The 22,180-nt window shown below is 40.1% G+C and overlaps 1 protein-coding gene across 1 annotated transcript in view; it reads left to right on the top strand.

Annotated features, from left to right (window-relative positions):
• FNDC3B (fibronectin type III domain containing 3B) overlaps window positions 1-22,180 on the top strand; it is a 357,728-nt gene that overhangs the window by 90,780 nt on the left and 244,768 nt on the right. Inside the window, exon 3 of the mRNA XM_007464712.1 lies at window positions 16,260-16,335. Coding sequence (XP_007464774.1) covers window positions 16,260-16,335 — 76 coding nt within the window. The remainder of the gene's footprint in view (window positions 1-16,259; window positions 16,336-22,180) is intronic.

Here is a 22,180-nt window from a genome sequence, read left to right as displayed (position 1 = left end):
TGATTCCATTGTAGTCGAGTTGTGTTCTATGTGTATATAAAAATAAAGTAAAATCAAAAATATTTTCATGTTAGGAATGACTTTAAAAACTCAGTTTCAAGAAAGCAATTGGAATGTCTTAATCACTCCATAGAGATCTGAAAGGATTTCCTTTTGAGTTCTTAAAATGACAAAGTGTGTTTACATTGGGAAGAATTTGAATACTTAAGACTGAAAGATTATTGACACAGTTACTGTACAGGAAAAATAAATTGCCTTGAAATAACCGTTATATTTCAAGATAACAAGAAGCACTAGGGATGAAGCTTGTACTGCTTTTCCTTGAATGATCCTGTTTTCTTTAGTTAATGTATTTCCAGATTAAAAAAATTTTAATGTCCCAGCAGTGTTTTTCCTGTGGTGAATTATTAATAGAAGCAAAATACATGGAAATTAAAGGTTTCGTTTTTTAAAGATGAAATGGTTTTGATATTAATAGTTTTAAAATGCAGATAAATTATGGTCCATACCGTAAATAAAGTTGACTTTCAAAGTTGCATATTCTGAAAGCTCAATATCCAAGTTAAAATAATTGTTGCAGTGGTTTTTCCCTGTTTGATGACTTCATTCATTTAGTAAATATATTTCTTTCTTTCCCCTCTTTTTGTTTTTGAATTTAATTTTATTTATTTTTTTATACAGCAGTTCTTATTAGTCAACCATGTTATACACATTAGTGTTGACATGTCAATCCCAATCTCCCAATTCATACCACCACCTTCCCCGCCACTTTCCCCCTTTGGTGTCCATACGTTTGTTCTCTACATCTGTGTCTCAATTTCTGCCCTGCAAACCGGTTCATCTGTACCATTTTCTAGGTATATGCGCTAACATACGATATTTGTTTTTCTCTTTCTGACTTACTTCACTCTGTATGACAGTCTCTAGATCCATCCACATCTCTACAAATGACCCAATTTTATTCCTTTTTATGGCTGAGTAATATTCCATTGTATATATGTACCACATCTTCTTTATCCAGTCATCTATCGATGGGCATTTAGGTTGCTTCCATGACCCAGCTATTGTAAATAGTGCTGCAGTGAACATTGGGGTGCAAGTGTCTTTTTGACTTACGGTTTTCTCTGGGTATATGCCCAGTAGTGGGATCGTTGGGTCATATGGTAGTTCTATTATTAGTTTTTTAAGGACCCTCCATACTGTTCTCCATAGTGGCTGTATCAATTTACATTCCCACCAACAGTGCAAGAGGGTTCCCTTTTCTCCACACCCCCTCCAGCATTTGTTGCTTGCAGATTTTCTTTTTCTTTTTTTTTAACATCTTTATTGTAGTATAATTGCTTTACAATGGTATGCTAGTTTCTGCTTTATAACAAAGTGAATCAGCTATACATATACATATATCCCCATATCTCTTCCCTCCTGCATCTCCCTCCCTCCCACCCTCCCTATCCCACCCCTCTAGGTGGTCACAAAGCATGGAGCTGATCTCCCTGTGCTATGTGGCTGGTTCCCACCAGTTATCGGTTTTACATTTGGTAGTCTATATATGTACATGCCACTCTCTCACTTTGTCCCAGCATACCGTGTCCTCAAGTCCATTCTCTAGTAGCTCCATGTCTTTATTCCCGTCCTGCCCCTAGGTTCTTCATGACCATTTTTTTTTTTAAAGGTTCCATATATATGTATTAGCATACGATATTTGTTTTTCTCTTTCTGACTTACTTCATTCTGTTTGACGGTCTCTAGGTCCATCCACCTCACAACAAATAACTCAATTTCGTTTCTTTTTATGGCTGAGTAATATTCCATTGTATATATGTGCCACATCTTCTTTATCCATTCATCTGTTGATGGACACGTAGGTTGCTTCCATGTCCTGGCTATTGTAAATAGAGCTGCAGTGAACATTTTGGTACATGACTCTTTTTGAATTACGGTTTTCTCAGGGTATATGCCCAGTAGTGGAATTGCTGGGTTGTATGGTAGTTCTATTTTTGGCTTTTTTAGGGAACCTCCATAGTGTTCTCCATAGTGACTGTATCAATTTACTTTCCCACCAACAGTGCAAGAGGGTTCCCTTTTCTCCACACCCTCTCCAGCATTTACTGTTTGTAGACTTTTTTTTTTTTTTTTTGTGGTACACGGGCCTCTCACTGTTGTGGCCCCTCCCATTGTGGAGCACAGGCTCCAGACGTGCGGGCCCAGCGGCCATGGCTCACGGGCCCAGCCGCTCCACGGCATGCGGGATCCTCCCGGACCAGGGCACGAACCCGTGTCCCCTGCATCGGCAGGCGGACTCTCAACCACTGCGCCACCAGGGAAGCCCTGTTTGTAGACTTTTTGATGATGGCCGTTCTGACCCATGTGAGCTGATATCTCATTGTAGTCTTGATTTGCATTTATCTAATGATTAATGATGTTGAGCATCCTTTCATGTGTCTGTTGGTAATCTATATATCTTCTTTGGAGAAATGTCTGTTTAGGTCTTCTGCCCATTTTTGGATTGGGTTGTTTGTTTTTTAGATATTGAGCTGCATGAGCTGCTTGTAAATTTTGCAGATTATTCCATTGTCCGTTGCTTCATTTGCAAATATTTTCTCCCATTCTGAGGGTTGTCTTTTCATCTTGTTTATGTTTTTCTTTGCTGTGCAAAAGCTTTTAAATTTCATTAGGTCCCATTTGTTTATTTTTGTTTTTATCTCCATTTCTCTAGGAGGTGGGTCAAAAAGGATCTTGCTGTGATTTATGTCATGGAGTGTTCTGCCTATGTTTTCCTCTAAGAGTTTGATGGTGTCTGGCCTTAAATTTAGGTCTTTAATCCATTTTGAGTTTATTTTTGTGTATGGTGTTAGGGAGTGTTCTAATTTTATTCTTTTACATGTAGCTGTCCACTTTTCCCAGCACCACTTATTGAAGAGGCTGTCTTTTCTCCACTCTATATTCTTGCCTCCTTTATCAAAGATAAGGTGACCATATGTGCATGGGTTTATCTCTCGGCTTTCTATCCTGTTCCATTGATCTATATTTCTGTTTCTGTGCCAGTATGCCAGTACCATACTGTCTCGATTACTGTAGCTTTGTAGTATAGTCTGAAGTCAGGGAGCCTGATTATTCCCGCTCCATTTTTCTTTCTCAAGATTGCTTTGGGTATTGGGGGGGTCTTTTGTGTTTCCATACAAATTATGAATTGTTTTTCTAGTTCTGTGAAAAATGCCAGTGGTAGTTTGATAGGGATTGCATTGAATCTGTAGATTGCTTTGGGTAGTAGAGTCATTTTCACAATGTTGATTCTTCCAATGCAAGAACGTGGTATATCTCTCCATCTATTTGTTTCATCTTTCATCAGTCTTATAATTTTCTTTTGTCTCCTTAAGTAGGTTTATTCCTAGATATTTTATTCTTTTTGTTGGCAGTGGTAAATGGGAGTGTTTTCTTAATTTCACTTTCAGATTCTTCATCATTAGTGTAGAGGAATGCAAGAGATTTCTGTGCATTAATTTTGTATTCTGCTACTTTACCAAATTCATTGAGTACCTCTAGTAGTTTTCTGGTAGCATCTTTAGGATTCTCTATGTATAGTATCATGTCATCTGCAAACAGTGACAGCTTTACTTCTTCTTTTCCAATTTTGATTCCTTTTACTTCTTTTTCTTCTCTGATTGCTGTGGCTAAAACTTCCAAAACTATGTTGAATAATAGTGGTGAGAGTGGGCAGCCTTGTCTTGTTCCTGATCTTAGTGGAAATGGTATCAGTTTTTCACCATTGAGGACGAGGTTGGCTGTGGGTTTCTCATATATGGCCTTTATTATGTTGAGGAAATTTCCCTCTATGCCTACTTTCTGGAGGGTTTTTATCATAAATGGGTGTTGAATTTTGTCAAAAGCTTTCTCTGCATCTATTGAGATGACCATATGGTTTTTCTCCTTCAGTTTGTTAATATGGTGTATCAAATAGATTGATTTGCATATATTGAAGACTCCTTGCATTCCTGGGATAAACCTCACTTGATCATGGTGTATGATCCTTTTAATGTGCTGTTGGATTCTGTTTGCTAGTGTTTTGTTGAGGATTTTTGCATCTATGTTCATCAGTGATATTGGCCTGTAGTTTTCGTTCTTTGTGACATCTTTGTATGGTTTTGGTATCAGGGTGATGGTGGGCTCATAGAATGAGTTTGGGAGTGTTCCTCCCTCTTCTATATTTTGGAAGAGTTTGAGAAGGATAGGTGTTATCTCTTCTATAAATATTTGATAGAATTCGCCTGTAAAGCCATCTGGTCCTGGGCTTTTGTTTGTTGCAACATTTTTAATGACAGTTTTATTTTCAGTGCTTCTGATTGGTCTGTTCATATTTTCTATTTCTTCCTGTTTCAGTCTCAGAAGTTTGTGCACTTCTAAGAATTTGTCCATTTCTTCCAGGTTGTCCATTTTATTGGCCTATATTTGCTTGTAGTAATCTCTCATGATCCTTTGTATTTCTGCAGTGTCAGTTTTTGCTTCTCCTTTTTCATTTCTAATTCTATTGATTTGAGTCTTCTCCCTTTTTTTTTTTTTTTTTTTTTTGCGGTATGCGGGCCAGGCTCTGGACGCGCAGGCTCAGCGGCCATGGTTCACGGGCTCAGCCGCTCCGCAGAATGTGGGATCTTCCTGGACCGGGGCACGAACCCGTGTCCCCTGCATCGGCAGGCGGACTCTCAACCACTGCGCCACCAGGGAAGCCCTTCTCCCTTTTTTGCTTGATGAGTCTGGCTATGGTTTATCAATTTTGTTTATCCTCTCAAAGAACAAGCTTCTAGTTTTATTGATCTTTGCTATCGTTTCCTCCATTTCTTTTTCATTTATTTCCATCTGATCTTTATGATTTCTTTCCTTCTGCTAACTTTGGGTTTTTTTTGTTCTTCTTTCTCTAATTGCTTTAGGTGTAAGGTTACGTTGTTTATTTGAGATGTTTCTTGTTTCTTAAGGTAGGGATTGTATTGCTATAAACTTCCCTCTTAGGACTGCATTTGCTGCATCCCATAGGTTTGGGTTCATCGTGTTTTCATTGTCATTCGTTTCTAGGTAGTTTTTGATTTCCTCTTTGATTTCTTCAGTGATCTCTTGGTTATTAAGTAGTGTTGTTTAGCCTCCATGTGTTTGTATTTCTTACAGACTTTTTCCTGTAATTGATATCTAGTCTTATAGCATTGTGGTCGGAAAAGATACTTGATAGGATTTCAGTTTTCTTAAGTTTACCAAGGCTTGATTTGTGACCCAAGAGATGATCTATCCTGGAGAATGTTCCATGAGCACTTCAGAAGAATGTGTGTTCTGTTGTTTTTGGATGGAATTTCATATATCAATTAAGTCCCATCTTGTTTAATGTATCACTTAAAGCTTGTGTTTCTTTATTTATTTTCATTTTGGATGATTTGTCCATTGGTGAAAGTGGGGTGTTAAAGTCCCCTACTATGATTGTGTTACTGTCGATTTCCCCTTTTATGGCTGTTAGCATTTGCCTTATGTATTGAGGTGCTCCTATGTTGGGTGCATAAATACTTAAAATTGTTATATCTTCTTTTTGGATCGATCCCTTGATCATTATGTAGTGTCCTTCTTTGTCTCTTTTAGTAGTCTTTGTTTTAAAGTCTATTTTGTCTGATACGAGAATTGCTACTCCAGCTTTCTTTTGACTTACATTTGCATGGAATATCTTTTTTATCCCCTCACTTTCAGTCTGTATGTGTCCCTAGGTCTGAAGTGGGTCTCTTGTAGCTGGGATATATATGGGTCTTGTTTTTGTATCCATTCAGCCAATCTATGTCTTTTGGTTGGAGCATTTAATCCATTTACTTTTAAGGTAATTATCAATATGTATGTTCCTATTACTATTTTCTTAATTGTTTTGGGTTTAGTATTGTAGGTCTTTTCCTTCTCTTGTGTTTTTTGCCTAGAGAAGTTCCTTTAGCATTTGTTGTGAAGCTGGTTTGAGTGTTGTAGGTCTTTTCCTTCTCTTGTGTTTCCTGCCTAGAGAAGTTCCTTTAGCATTTGTTGTAAAGCTGGTTTGATGGTGCTCAATTCTCTTAGCTTTTGCTTGTCTGTAAAGGTTTTAATTTCTCCATGAAATCTGAATGAGATCCTTGCTGGGCAGAGTAATCTTGGTTGTAGGTTTTTCTCCTTCATCACTTTAAATATGTCCTGCCACTCCCTTGTGGCTTGCAGAATTTCTGCTGAAAGATCAGCTGTTAACCTTATGGGGATTCCCTTATGTGTTATTTGTTGTTTTTCCCTTGCTGCTTTTAATATTTGTTCTTTGTATTTAATTTTTGATAGTTTGATTAATATGTGTGTTAGCGTGTTTCTCCTTGGATTTAATCCTGTATGGAACTCTCTGTGCTTCCTGGACTTGATTAACTATTTCCTTTCCCGTATTAGGGAAGTTTCCAGCTATAATCTCTTCAAATATTTTCTCAGTCTCTTTCCTTTTCTCTTCTTCTTCTGGGACCCCTATAATTTGAATGTTGGTGTATTTAATGTTGTCCCAGAGGTCTCTGAGACTGTCCTCAATTCTTTTCATTCTTTTTTCTTTATTCTGCTCTGCAGTAGTTATTTCCACTATTTTGTCTTCCAGGTCACTTATCTGTTCTTCTGCCTGAGTTATTCTGCTATTGATCCCTTATAGAGGATTTTTAATTTCATTTATTGTATCGTTCATCACTGTTTGTTTGCTCTTTAGTTCTTCTAGGTCCTTGTTAAACGTTTCCTGTATTTTCTCCATTCTATTTCCAAGATTTTAGATCATCTTTACTATCACTACCCTGAATCCTTTTTCAGGTAGACTGCCTACTTCCTCTTCATTTGTTAGGTCTGTTGGGTTTTTGCCTTGCTCCTTCATCTGCTGTTTCTCTGTCTTCTCATTTTGCTATCTTACTGTGTTTGGGGTCTCCTTTTTGCAGGCAGCAGGTTCATAGTTTCCGTTGTTTTTGGTGTCTGTCCCCAGTGGGTAAGGTTGGTTCAGTGCGTTGTGTAGGCTTCCTGGTGCAGGGGACTAGTGCCTGTGTTCTGGTGGATGAGGCTGGATCTTTTCTTTCAGGTGGCCAGGTCCACGTCTGGTGGTGTGTTTTGGGGTGTCTGTGGCCTTATTATTATCTTAGGCAGCCTCTGTGCTACTGGATGGGGTTGTGTTCCTGTCTTGCTAGCTGTCTAGCATAGGGTGTCCAGCATTGTAGCTTGCTGGTCGTTGAGTCGAGCTGGGTCTTGATGTTGAGATGGAGAGCCCTGGGAGATTTTCACCGTTTGATATTACGTGGAGCTGGGAGGTCTCTTGTGGACCCATGTCCTGAACTTGGCTCTCACACCTCAGTGGCACAGCCCTGACGCCTGGCTGGATCACCAATAGTCTGTCCTCCACACGGCTCAGAATAAAAGTGAGAAAGGAAAGAAAGAAAGAAAGAGAGAGAGAGGGAGGGAGGGAGGGAGGAAGAAAGGAAGGAAGGATAGAGAAGATAAAATGAAGTAAAATAAAATAGTAAAGTAAAATAAAATAAAAAATTTATTAAAATAAAAAATAATTATTAAGAAAAAAAAGTTTTTAAGTAATAAAAAAAAAAATAACGGACAGACAGAACCCTAGGATAAATGGTAAAAGCAGAGCTATACCGACAAAATCCACACAAACAGTCACAAAAAGGGAAAAAAAAAAAAAAAATATATATATATACCGTTGCTCCCAAAGTACACCTCATCAATTGGGATGATTCGTTGTCTATTCAGGTATTCCACAGATGCAGGGTACATCACGTTGATTGTGGAGATTTATTCCGCTGCTCCTGAGGCTGCTGGGAGAGATTTCCCTTTCTCTTGTTTGTTCGCACAGCTCCCGGGGTTCAGGTTTGGATTTGGACCCGCCTCTGCATATAGGTCGCCTGAGGGCGTCTGTTCTTCGCTCAGACAGGACGTGGTTAAAGGAGCAGCTGCTTCGGAGGCTCTGTCTCTCTCAGGCCGGGGGGACGGAGGGGTACGGAGTGCGGGGTGAGCCTGCGGCGGCAGAGGCCGGCATGACGTTGCACCAGCCTTAGGCGCACCGTGCGTTCTCCCCGGGAAGTTGTCCCTGGATCACGGGACCCTGGCAGTGGCGGGCTGCACAGGCTCCCGGGATGGGAGGTGTGGATAGTGACCTGTGCTCGCACACAGGCTTCTTGGTGGCGGCAGCAGCAGCCTTAGCGTCTCGTGCCCGTCTCTGGGGTCCGCACTTTTAGCCGTGGCTCGCGCCCTTCTTTGGAGCTCCTTTAAGCGGCGCTCTTAAACTCCTCTCCTCATGCACCAGGAAACAAAGAGGCAAGACAAAGTCTCTTGCCTCTTCGGGAGCTCCACACCTTTTCCCGGACTCCCTCACGGCTAGCCGTGGTGCACTAACCCCCTGATGGCTGTGTTCATGCCGCCAACCCCATTCCTCTCCCTGCGCTCCGACGGAAGCCTGAGCCTCAGCTCCCAGTCCCCGCCCGCTCCCGCGGGTGAGCAGACAAGCCTCTCGGGCTGGTGAGTGCCGGTCGGCCCGGATCCTCTGTGCAGGAATCTCTCCGCTTTGCCCTCCGCATCCCTGTTGCTGTGCTCTCCTCCGCGGCTCCGAAGCTCCCCCGCTTCGCTACCCACAGTCTCCACCCGGGAAGGGGCTTCCTAGTGTGTGGAAACCTTTCCTCCTTCACAGCTTCCTCCCACTGGTGCAGGTCCCATCGCTATTTTTGTGTCTCTGTTTTTTCTTTTTTCTTTTGCTCTACCCAGGTACGTGGGGAGTTTCTTGCCTTTTGGGAGGTCTGAGGTCTTCTGCCAGCGTTCAGTAGGTGTTCTGTAGGAGTTGTTCCACGTGTAGATGTATTTCTGATGTATTTGTGGGGAGGAAGGTGATCTCATTGTCTTAGTCTTCTTCCATCTTGAAGCTCCTCCCCTGCTTGTAGATTTTCTGATGATGCCCATTCTAACTGGTGTGAGGTGATACCTCATTGTAGTTTTTATTTTCATTTTTCTAATACTTAGTGATGTTGAGCAGCTTTTAATGTGCTTCTTGGCCATCTGTATGTATTCTTTGGAGAAATTTCTGTTTAGGTCTTCTGTCCATTTTTGGATTGGGTTGTTTCTTTGAGTGCAAGAGCTGTTTATATATTTTGGAGATTAATCCTTTGTCCGTTGATTCGTTTGCAAATATTTTTTCCCATTCTGAGTGTTGTCTTTTCGTCTTGTTTATGGTTTCCTTTGCTGTGCAAAAGCTTTGAAGTTTCATTAAGACCCATTTGTTTCTTTTTATTTCCATTATTCTAGGAGGTGGATCAAAAAATATCTTGCTGTGATTTATGTCAGAGTGTTCTTCTTATGTTTTCCTCTAAGCGTTTTACAGTGTCTGTTCTTACATTTAGGTCTCTAATCAATTTTGACTTTAATTTTGTGTATGGTGTTAAGGAGTGTTCTAATTTCATTCTTTGACATGTAGCTGTCCACTTTTCCCAGCACCACTTATTGAAGAGACCTGCTCTTCTCCATTGTGTATCCTTGCCTCCTTTGTCATAGATTAGTTCACCATAGGTACGTGGGTGTATCTCTGGGCTTTCTATTTTGTTCTGTTTATCTTTGTTTCTGTTTTGTGCCAGTACTCTATTGTCTTGATTACTGTAGCTTTGTAGTATAGTCTGAAGTCAGGGAGTCTGATTCCTCTAGCTTCGTTTTTTTCCCTCAAGACTGCTTTGGCTATTTGGGGTCTTTTGTGTCTCCATACAGATTTTAAGATTTTTTGTTTTAGTTCTGTAAAAAATGCAATTGGTAATTCGACAAGGATTGCATTGAATCTGTAGATTGCTTTGGGTAGTATAGTCATTTTCACAGTATTGATTCTTCCAACCTAAGAACATGGTATATCTCTCCATCTGTTGGTATCACCTTTAATTTCTTTCATCAGTGTCTTATAGTTTTCTGCATACAGGTCTTTTGTCTCCCTAGGTAGGTTTATTCCTAGGTATTTTATTCTTTTTGTTGCAATGGTAAATGGGAGTGTTTCCTTAATTTCTCTTTCAGATTTTTCATCATTAGTATATAGGAATGCAAGAGATTTCTGTGCATTAATTTTGTATCCTGCAACTTTACCGGATTCATTGATTAGCTCTAGTAGTTTTCTGGTGGCATCTTTAGGATTCTATGTATAGTATCATGTCATCTGCAAACAATGACAGTTTTACTTCTTTTTTTCCAATTTGTATTCCTTTTATTTCTTTTTCTTCTCTGATATCCGTGGCTGGGACCTCCCAAACTATGTTGAATAAGAGTGGTGAGAGTGGACATCCTTGTCTTGTTCCTGATCTTAGAGGAAATGCTTTCTGATCTTAGAGGTAATGCTTTCAGTTTTTCATCATTTTTCATTTCATTGAGAATGATGTTGGCTGTGGGTTTGTTGTATATGTCCTTTATTATGTTGAGGTAGGTTCCCTCTATGCCCACTTTCTGGAGAGTTTTTATCATAAATGGGTGTTGAATTTTGTCGAAAGCTTTTTCTGCATCTATTGAGATGATCATATGGTTTTTATTCTTCAATTTGTTAATATGGTGTATCACATTGATTGATTGGCATATATTGAAGAATCCTTGCCTCCCTGGGATAAATCCCATTTGATCATGGTGTATGTTCCTTTTAATGTGTTGTTGGATTCTGTTTGCTAGTATTTTGTTGAGGAATTTTGCATCTGTATTCATCAGTGATATTGGTCTGTAATTTTCTTTTTTTGTAGTATCTTTGTGTGGTTTTGGAATCAGGGTGATGGTGGCCTCATAGAATGAGTTTGGGAGTGTTCCTTCCTCTGCAGTTTTTTGGAAGAGTTTGAGAAGCATGGTGTTAGCTCTTCTCTAAGTGTTTGATAGCATTCACCTGTGAAGCCATCTGGTCCTGGACTTTTGTTTGTTGGAAGATTTTTAATCACAGTTTCAGTTTCATTACTTGTGATCTGTTCATATTTGTATTTCTTCCTGGTTCAGTCTTGGGAGGTTATACCTTTCTAAGAATTTGTCCATTTCTTCCAGGTTGTCCATTTTATTGGCATAGGGTTGCTTGTAGTAGTCTCTTAGGATGCTTTGTATTTCTGTGGTGTCTGTTGTAACTTCTCCTTTTTCATTTCTAATTTTATTGATTTGAGTCCTCTCCCTCTTTTTCTTGATGAGTCTGGCTAAAGGTTTATCAATTTTGTTTATCTTCTTAAAGAACCAGCTTTTAGTTTTATTAATCTTTGCTATTGTTTTCTTTGTTTCTATTTCATTTATTTCTGCTCTGATCTTTATGATTTCTTTCCTTCTGCTAACTTGTGGTTTTCTTTGTTCTTTCTCTAGTTCCTTTAGGTGTAAGGTTAGATTGTTTATTTGAGATTTTTCTTGTTTCTTGAGGTATGCTTGTATAGCTATAAACTTCCCTCTTAGAACTGCTTTTGCTGCATCCCATACCTTTTGGATCATCGTGTTTTCATTGTCATTTGTCTCTAAGTATTTTTTGATTTCCTCAGTGATCGCTTAGTTATTTAGTAACATGTTGTTTAGCCTCCATGTCTTTGTGTTTTTTACTTTTCTTTTCCCTGTAATTGATTTCTAATATCATAGTGTTGTGGTCAGAAAAGATGCTTGATATGATTTCAGTTTTCTTAACTTTACTGAGGCTTGATTTGTGACCCAAGATGTGATGTTCCATGCACACTTGAGAAGAAGGTTTAATCTGCTGTTTTTGGATGGAATGTCCTATAAATATCAATTAAATCTATCTGTTCTGTTGTGTTATTTAAAGCTTTTGTTTCCTTATTAATCTTCTGTCTGGATGATCTGTCCATTGGTGTAAGTGAGGTGTTAAAGTCCCCCACTATTATTGTGTTACTGTCGATTTCCTCTTTTATAGTTGTTAGCAGTTGCGTTATGTATTGAGGTGCTCCTGTGTTGGGTGCATATATTTACAATTGTTATATCTTCTTCTTGGGTTGGTCCATTGATCATTATGTAGTGTCCTTCCTTGTCTCATGTAACATTCTTTATTTTAAAATCTATTTTATCTGATACAAGTATTGCTACTCCAGCTTTCTTTTGATTTCCATTTGCATGGAATATCTTTTTCCATCCCCTCAGTTTCAGTCTGTTTGTGTCCCTAGGTCTGAAGTGGATCTCTTATAGACAGCATATATATGGGTCTTGTTTTTGTATCCATTCAGCAAGCCTGTGTCTTTTGGTTGGAGCATTTAATCCATTCATGTTCAAGGTAATTATTGTTATGTATGTTCCTATTACCATTTTCTTAATCGTTTTGGGTTTGGTTTTGTAGGTTCCTTTCTTCTCTTGTGTTTCCCATTTAGAGAAGTTCATTTAGCATTTGTTGTAGGTCTGGTTTGGTGGTGCTGAATTCTCTTAGCTTTTGCTTCTCTGTAAAGCTTTTGATTTCTTCATCAAATCTGAATGAGATCCTTGCGGGGTAGAGTAATCTTGGTTGTAGGTTTTTCCCTTTCATCACTTTAAGTATATCATGCCACTCCCTTCTGGCGTGTAGAGTTTCTGCTGAGAAATCAGCTGTTAACCTTATGGGAGTTCCCTTGTATGTTATTTGTCGTTTTTCTCTTGCTGCTTTCAGTAATTTTTCTTTGTCTTTAATTGTTGCCAATTTGATTACTATGTGTCTCGCTGTGTTTCTCCTTGGGTTTATCCTGTATGGGACTCTGCACTCCCTCAACTTGGATGGCTCTTTCCTTTCCCATGTTAGGCAAGTTTTTGACTATAATCTCTTCACATATTTTCTCGGGTTCTTTCCCTCTCTCTTCTCCTTCTTGGACCCCTATAACGCGAATGTTCTTGCATTTAATGTTGTCCCAGTGGTCTCTTAGGCTGTCTTCATTTCTTTTCATTCGTTTTTCTTTATTCTGTTCCATAGCAGTGAATTCCACCATTCTGTCTTCCAGGTCACTTATCCGTTCTTCTGCCTCAGTTATTCTGCTGTTGATTCCTTTTAGTATATTTTTCATTTCAATTCTTGTATTGTTCATCTCTGTTTGTTTGTTCTTTAATTCTTCTAGGTCTTTGTTAAACATTTCTTGCATCTTCTTGATCTTTGCCTCCATTTTTTCCCCGAGGTCCTGGATCATCTTCACTGTCATTATTTTGAATTTGTTTTCTGGAACGTTGCCTATCTCCACTTCATTTAGTTGTTTTTCTGGGGTTTTGTCTTGTTCCTTCATCTGGTACATAGCCTTCTGTGTTTTCATCTTGTCTGTCTTTCTATGAATGTGCTTTTTGTTCCTCAGGCTGCAGGATTGTAGTTCTTGCTTCTGCTGTCTGCCCTCTGGTGGATGAGGCCATCTAAGAGGCTTGTGCAATTTTCCTGATGGGAGGGACTGGTGGTAGGTAGAACTGGGTGTTGCTCTGGTGGGCAGAGCTCAGTAAAACTTTAATCCACTTGCCTGCTAATGGGTGGGGCCGTGTCCCCTCCCTGTTGGTTGTTTGGTCTGAGAAGACCCAACACTGGAGCATGCCCTGGCTTTTTGGTGGGGCTAATGGCAGACTGTGAGGGCTCATGCTAAGGAGTACTTCCCAGAACTTCTGCTGCCAGTGTCCTTGTCCTCACGGAGAGACAGAGCCACCCCCCGCCTCTGCAGGAGACCCCCCAACACTAGCAGGTAGGTCTGGTTCAGTGTCCTATGGGGCCACTGCTCCCTCCCCTGGGTCCCTAAGCACACACTAGTTTGTGTGTGCCCTCCAAGAGTGGAGTTTCTGTTTCCCCCGGTCCTATCGAAGTCTTGCAGTCAAATCCCCCTAGCCTTTAAAGTCTGATTCTCTAGGAATTCCTCCTCCCGTTGCCGGACCCCCAGGTTTGGAAGCCTGACGTGGGGCTCAGAGCCTTCATTCCAGTGGGTGGACTTGTGTGATATAAGTGTTCTCCAGTTTGTGGGTCACCCACCCAGAAGTTATGGGATTTGATTTTAATGTGAATGTGCCCCTCCTACCGTCTCAGTGTGGCTTCTCCTTTGTCTTTGGATGTGGGGTATCTCTTTTGGTGAGTTCCAGTGTCTTCCTGTCGCTGATGTTCAGCAGTTGGCTGTGATTCCAGTGCTCTCGCAAGAGGGAGTGAGCGCACGTCCTTCTCCTCTGCCATCTGGAACCAATCTGCCCAGTAAATATATTTCTTGAGCACTTATTCTGTGTCTGATCTTGCCCCTACAGAGCCTAGATTAAGGGAAAGACAGACACAAAATAATTCCTTAGTTAATTAATTGCAACTGTAAATTTTAGGAAGGAGTAGAGTTTTGTTTGTTTGTTTTTTGAGAACACTTATTGCAAGACCTGGCCTGTCCTGAGAGTCAAATACCACTTCTTAATCTGGCCAGGATGAATGGGCGTTAGCTGGTTGAGGAAGGAATAAGGTGGGCAGAGATGAAGGAGTGCAGAGAGAGCATTGCAGACGGAGGGAACAGTATGCTTGATGGTTTCGAGGCGGGGGGAACAAGGCTTGCTCTCAGAACTATAAGATGAATGTGACACTGACATCCTTCCAGTTTCTAGAAATATATAGTCATTATTTTAATAGTGTTAACGTCGCACATGTTAATTTTTTTAAATTTCAATAGGTAAAATTTAATACTTATTCATGATTTTTTAAATACATGTATGTTTTAATGAGGATTATTAAAACACACACAAACGCACACACCTAGCATCACACTTAATGGTAAAACTGATGCTTTCCCGCTGACAGGCATGGTCACAGTGGTCATGAACAAGAGAAGAATGTCTTCTATTCAACATTGTCCTTGAGATCTTAATCAGTTTTATTTTTAAAATTTATTTATTTTTGGCTGCGTTGGGTCTTTGTTGCTGCGCGCAGGCTTTCTATAGTTGCGGCGAGCAGGGGCTACTCTTTGTTGGGGTGTGCAGGCTTCTTATTGCAGCGGCTTCTCTTGTTGTGCAGCATGAGCTCTAGGCGTGTGGGCTTCAGTAGTTGTGGCTCACGGGCTCTAGAGCGCAGGCTCAGTAGTTGTGGTGCACAGGCTTAGTTGCTCTGCAAAATGTAGGTTCTTCCTGGACCGGGGCTTGAACCCATGTCCCCTGCACTGGCAGGTGGATTCTTAACGACTGCACCACCAGGGAAGTCCCTCTTTGGGAGAGGTACTGAATAGGAGGGGCAAGGGTCTTGTAGGGTGCTGAGAATAATTTATATTTGATTGTGTTGTGAGTATATGAATGTATACATTTCTATAAGTTCTTCAAGCCCCATTCTTCTGATCTGTGGACTTTATTTATATGCAAGTTATACCTGCTAGTGTTGGAGGGTCTCCTCCAGAGGCAGGGGTGGCTGTATCTCACTGTGAGGACAAGGACACTGGCCGCAGAAGTTCTGGGAAGTATTCCTTGGCATGAGCCCTCCCAGACTCCGCCATTAGCCCCACCAAAGAACCCGGGTAGCGCACATCGTAATTTTTAGCCACAGTTTTTTAAGCTTTGTTATGTCCTTTAATTCATATTTAAATATAAATTAGTGATTTTTTTTACTTTTGTTATCTAAAGGAACTAAATGAGAGTAGAGCTTAAAACTGAGGTTCTTAAAAGAGCATACTTTGCCATGGCATCCGTGGTTTAGTCTTTCGGAAGTTGTCTCCTGATAACTAAATATCTATGTTATATGACTAAAACACTGACATTTAGGTAATAGATTCAAAAATTTGAGTGTTTTATGGGTCTTATTTGTAATATTTATTTTATACTGTTCATTGTTATTTCCAGGTTCTATACACGCTTTTTTTTCCCCAAAAAACATTTTTCTTATAAATTGCTTTCTATTGTTACACAGTAGACTCAGGTCAGTAGTAGATACTTGGAAATGGTATGCAACAGTGTTAGGTCAGAAACTCATTTCTCTTTCAATTTTCCTTTGTAAGTTATAGTTTCTGGTCCTTTTTCTTCTTTAATTGTTGTTTCTGATTTAGAGAAAGAAAAAAAGGAATTGTCTGAAAGAAAAGGTATCTTAACATTGTTTTTTGTTTTTTTTTTTTTTTCAGTTATATAGCATAAGCAACACAGGAGAATTCACTTAGCTAAATTCAAATACATGAACTTACCCCCCTCAAATCTGAACCAGATCTAAGACATATCCTAAGTTTTGTGTTTATACAAGATTCTGTGCCACATACTTCTTGTCTAGTACATAAATTTAGGTAATGAAACCGCTGAAGAGAAATCCCCAGATGTTCTAGTATTAAATTGAAATTACTGTGTTATTTTGGCAGGTTATTCTCGTTCAAGTTAATCCAGGTGAGACTTTTACAATAAGAGCGGAGGATGGAACACTTCAGTGCATTCAAGGTAAGGAAGTTTTTTGTAAGCTTTCTAATCAAAGAAGTTTTCCTTTATTTATTATTTTATAGAAGTAGAGTTTATCTCTGAGTCTGCATGTGATTTTCTAGAAGTAAAATTTATCTTGGATTTTTTGTTGTTTTTGCTTTTATTAGGGGCTCCTTAATGCTGACGTGGGCCTGTGATATATAAGTGACAAAGTTAAATGTCTTGAGTATTCTGTTGACTTTTAAGTGAATTAAGTAAACTTGGGAAAGCTTGCATTGTTTTCATATATTATGGAACTTGGTAGTCCTGAAAAATGCAGAGATTTTTAAGAGAGCTTAAAATTCCAGATGAGAACAGCAAGTACTTTTTCAAATTAGGTAAAAGTTTCAAATACATATTGTGATGCTATCCAAATGATGCTTTTAGAGGTAAAAATATGTATTAAATATCTGTTATTTATTACTGAGTAACAAATTACTCAAATTTAGTAGCTTAAAACAGTTCTTGTCTACAGTTTCTGTGGGTCAGGAATTTAGGCACAGTGTAGCTGTGTCCTATGGCTCTGGGCCTCTCGAAATGCTAAAATCCAGGTGTGGGCTAGATAGAGCTGCAGTCACTGTAAGGCATGTCAGAGTGTCAGTCTGTTTCCAGGCTCGCCTGAGTGGTTGTTGGCAGGATTTAGGGTTTTTTTGTGGGCTAGTGGCAGGCAGCTTCCCTCTGTTCCTTGCTAAGTGGCCTCTCCATGGGGGCGCTTACATTATGGCAGCTTCTTTGGAGCAGCGACTAAAGGGCAAGAGGGAGTGGTATGTCCAGCCCGCTCCAGAAAGGGGATTACACAGAGTATGAATACCAGCAGCCAACTTTTAGAGAGCGGCCCACCACAGTCCACCCCCGGCCCTCAGTAATTCATGTCTCTCCCATATGCAAGGTACGCCCTCCTAAGATCTCCAAAAGTCTTATTCCAGTACAGCATCAGCTCAGAGTCCAGAGTCTTGTTATCTAAATAAGCTCCAAGAGTAGGTGAGGCTCCTTGGGTGTAGTTCTTTAAGTACTGCTCCTAGGGCATTTCAGTTAATTTCTAGTTTGTATAATACCGGTGCCTCTTCTCTATAGTTCACTAAGGAAAGAAAGACGCTTAGGTACTGTGATCCATATGCGGTTCCGTGTAGGAAGATCAATCCAGATATGGAGTTAGTGTACAAATACTGCTGTGTTGGAGGGCACTGTGTGACAGCTCTTTTTGGCAGTGACTGGGATTATGGGGCAAATGGTAAATTGGCCTGTAATTGAGTTCAATACTAGGTTATTGATTAGACTGGAATCTGACCAGAGGTCTTACTTTAATACTTGGGCTTGCTCACCAATATATAAAGAAAATGAAGGGAAATGCCCTTAAGTTTTAGTTTTCCATAATGAGCTGCATGGAAAAAGTTGATCTTCGTATTGTTTTGCATAATAGCAGAGTGTGCTGCTGTGTCGTTTCATTACTTGTTTTTGTAACTATAAGAACAAAAATTTAGGAAAACAATTAAAACTCATTAGGCTAGAATCCTAGTGAGTTTTAATTGCAGTTAATCTGAAATGATTTAACCATTTTATTAATGATTTTTTTCTGATTGCATTCATTGTGTCCCTGAAATTGATCTTGGTGCTCTAAACCATTTAAGAACCAGACCTAGTCTTCAGTGATAGATCACACAAAGGAACTTCAGGTAAAAGAAGAGAGAAAAATATTTTAAAATAGTATGGGTTACAGAATCTTCTACCTACTTGTAGAACTGTAACAGATATTATCAACAAATAAATCCCCCAAATTCAGTCTGTATCTTAAAAAAAAAATCACGCTAGTAAAACTAGATGAAAACTTATTTTACGTACATAGAATGAAGCTGATGTTTCCAGTTCAGTAAGAAAATAGTTGAGCTTCTGGTCATGGTAACATTGGAACCTTATGCTTTGGCTAGAAGACTGTGTCCCTCTACAACTGAGTATGTGTAATAGAGTCTATAAAAGCAAATTGCTGAATGGATCAACGTATATAAAATCCACTTTTTCATGCCACCTGCTTTTACTTTTGGTGTCTGAAGAGTGTGTGTGGGTGTTAATCTAGTTAGCCTCTTCCTCACTTTTTGTGGGTCCAATTCGTAACTGGTATACTCTGCAGGGAATTTAGCAAGTATATTGCTCTGTCCACAGTGGAAGCTTTGTATTTATTCATGATGGTACTTGGAGATAAGTGACACTAACACCCCTTTCAGTGATTTAAAAAAATGCCATTCACTAAAGAAGAATTGTAGAGCCATTTATCTTTGGCTTACTGAGCCTTCCTACTCATTGTTCTCTTCTGAACACCCAGGTACTGTGGTTATCTTTATTTGGACATGTTGGTACCTGGCCCAACTAATTGAAATGACACAGGACAGGATGAGGGTGACTTGGAACCCCAAGTGGTTTGCTAGGGCTTGGGAGGCCCTGGGACAACAGGATCAACTGCAGGAACTGGAAGGAACCCCAGTCCAGACCCATTGTTGGCCACTCATGCATAACTGGCAGCCACTCAGCCCAGGTGCTCTCATCCCCCCCTTCATCTGAGTTCCAGTGTGAGTTAATGAATGCTTCACTCCAGGTAGGCAGAGCATATCAACATAGAATGTGGGAATAGGCAATATGTTTATAAATTCCAGCACAAGTTGTTATTATCATCCTTTCACTGTGATTAACATCCCTATCATCTCTAATATGTATTCAACTCTTAGCCTTATGCATTCTCTCATTGAATGGGTATGACAGATACGCATGAGGAAGCTGAGACCTGTAGAGGCTAATTCATGTATCTAAAGTCATATAGTGCAGCTACATATAAAAGAATGAAATTAGAACACTCCCTAACACCATACACAAAAATAAACTCAAAATGGATTAAAGACCTAAATGTAAGGCCAGACACTCTCAAACTCTTAGAGGAAAACATAGGCAGGACACTCTATGACTTAAATCACAGCAAGATCCTTTTTGACCCACCTCCCAGAGAAATGGAAATAAAAACAAAAATAAACAAATCGGACCTAATGAAACTTAAAAGCTTTTGCACAGCAAAGGAAAACATAAACAAGATGAAAAGACAACCCTCAGAATGGGAGAAAATATTTGCAAATGAAGCAACTGACAGAGGATTAATCTGCAAAATTTACAAGCAGCTCATGCAGCTCAATATCAAAAAAACAAACAACCCAATCCAAAAATGGGCAGAAGACCTAGACATTTCTCCAAAGAAGATATACAAATTGCCAACAAACACATGAAAGAATGCTCAACATCACTAATCACTAGAGAAATGGAAATCAAAACTGCAATGAGGTATCACCTCACACTGGTCAGACTGGCCATCACCAAAAAATCTACAAACAGTAAGTGCTGGAGGGGGTGTGGAGAAAAGGGAACCAACCCTCTTGCACTGTTGGTAGGAATGTAAATTGATACAGCCACTATGTAGAACAGTATGGAGGTTCCTTAAAAAACTAAAAATAGAATTACCATATGACCCAGCAATCCCACTGTTGGGCATATACCCGGAGAAAAGCATAATTCAAAAAGAGAGTCATGTTCATTGCAGCTCTATTTACAATAGCCAGGACGTGGAAGCAACCTAAGTGTCCAGCGACAGATGAATGGATAAAGAAGATGTGGCACATGTATACAATGGAATATTACTCAGCCATAAAAAGCAACAAAATTGAGTTATTTGTAGTGAGGTGGATGGACCCTAGAGTCTGTCATACAGAGTGAAGTAAGTCAGAAAGAGAAAAACAAGTACCGTATGCTAACACATATATACGGAATCTAAAAAAATAAATGGTTATGAAGAACCTGGGGGCAGGACAGGAATAAAGACGCAGACGTACAGAACGGACTCGAGGACATGGGGAAGGGAAAGGGTAAGCTGGGACGAAGTGAGAGAGTGGCATGGACCTATATACACTATCAAATGTAAAATAGATAGCTAGTGGGAAGCAGCCGCATAGCACAGGGAGATCAGCTTAGTGCTCTGTGACCACCTAGAGGGGTGGGATTGGGAGGGTGGGAGGGAGACGCAAGAGGGAGGAGATATGGGGATATATGTAAATGTATAGCTGATTCACTCTGTTATAAAGCAGAAACTAATACACCATTGTAAAGCAATTATATGCCAATAAAGATGTTAAAAAAATAATAAAGTCATCTAGTGAGAAACAGCAGAGCTCTTTATTGCCTTGCTCTGTGGCTTTACGTCAGGGAATCATGAACTCAAATCGACTCCATTTTTTTGGGCACACGACAAAAGCAAGATGGGCTCCTATTCCTGGAGTAACAGGATTCTGGGAAAGATGCTAGGTGAGTACTCAGGTGACCAGAATGAGATAGAGGTGGTTTGCAGAGCAAAAGTGGATGGTGGAGACTGGGTCTTTGGAATAAGGCAGGTACCCTGTTAACAGAAGTGGGAGCAAGATAGTTTGATACAGGGAGTATTGATTTAGAAGTCCTTAAATTATCTCTGTGCAGAGTCAGGATTGGGCCCAGAGTTGGGGTGGGCTGAGCTTCTAGGTGGGGCTTCCAGCTTCAGTTGCTGGAAGAGGAGGGGTACAATGGTAGAGGACTGGTTAGGAAAGGATCTGAACTTGAATCACATTGTAATGGAAACTTCTAAAAGAAGCATTTGTATTTTATTAAAGTTAAGAGAATGAAGCTCTAGTTGTGCTTTTTCAACACCAGCCAGCAGATGGGGAGGTGTTTTTTTCGGCGGGGAAGGGGAGTGCGGCGATTGGTGGTGGTGGTGGCCTTCCGGGAAAGTTTGAAGTCATCCCCATTGCTTACATCGTGTTTGAAACTGTCAGCTTGATAGCTTTGCTATTTCAGCACTAGCCAGCACGGTAAGAATTGCTGGGGGCTGGGGGGTGGGGTGATGGGGAGGGAGTGGAGCTGGTTGCAGGCCTTCCTGGAAACTTTGAAATTACACCATATGAGGTCAACCCCCTCTGCTTGTAGTTGAATTTGTCAGCCTAATAATTTTCTCTATAGGACATTTATGACGTCACTAGAAAGACCCCAGAAGCTCATTGTGGTGCCATGAAAAGGCAGTCTGGAAATTCAGAGCACAATCAGTGTAAAGCATGTGGTTACTCTGGGGAAAAAACAAGATTTTGTTTTCATGGGAATGTCCTTGGTGATAATAAAGGAAGAAAAACAGAGGAAACATACAATATGCTGTGAAAGCAGATTCATTTCTAATGGAATATTTCTCAATATTTCCATGAAACATGAATCATAGGTCTTGAAGGGGCCACAGAAGGTCATAGTTTATTCTTATTTGGAGCCAGTACTATACCTATGGCATCCTAGACAAAAGATTTTTCTTTCCTAGGCCAGGTGAAAGTGTATAAAGAGCTAATTGTAAGGGAAAAAAGAATCTTAGCAATCAATATGAATTTTTTCCTTTGGTGAAATTCAGGAATTAATAGAGGGCAGCTGCAGGTCTCTCCCATTATTTTCATATCCTTGTCTGGGCTGAGGTGCTGGCAGTGCAGCCTTCCTTCCTGTCCATGCATGCCATCTTTTTATCTGGGCCATTTCTCTGCTCCCTGTAAAATGCTTCAGCCAAAACAAATACCACACTTCCTTTAAGCTCTAGGGCTCTCTCCTTCGGCAGGGGTCCCCCCCTTTCCCCCGGACCATTTCAGTCCATTCTGACCTTTCTCTGCGTTCCTGGAGGAGCAGGTAGAGGTAGCACTGCATGTAACTATCTGGTTATATGTGTAAACCTTTCCTTAGCCCTTGAATTAGACTGTGAGTCCAGTTGTGACAGGAAACAGTGTATCCTCCACCCTACCTA

This window comes from Lipotes vexillifer, unplaced genomic scaffold, assembly GCF_000442215.2.
Source record: "Lipotes vexillifer unplaced genomic scaffold, Lipotes_vexillifer_v1.1 scaffold37, whole genome shotgun sequence".
In the NCBI taxonomy this organism is placed as follows: Eukaryota; Metazoa; Chordata; class Mammalia; order Artiodactyla; family Lipotidae; genus Lipotes; species Lipotes vexillifer.
This window is presented reverse-complemented; position numbering and strand designations above follow the sequence as displayed.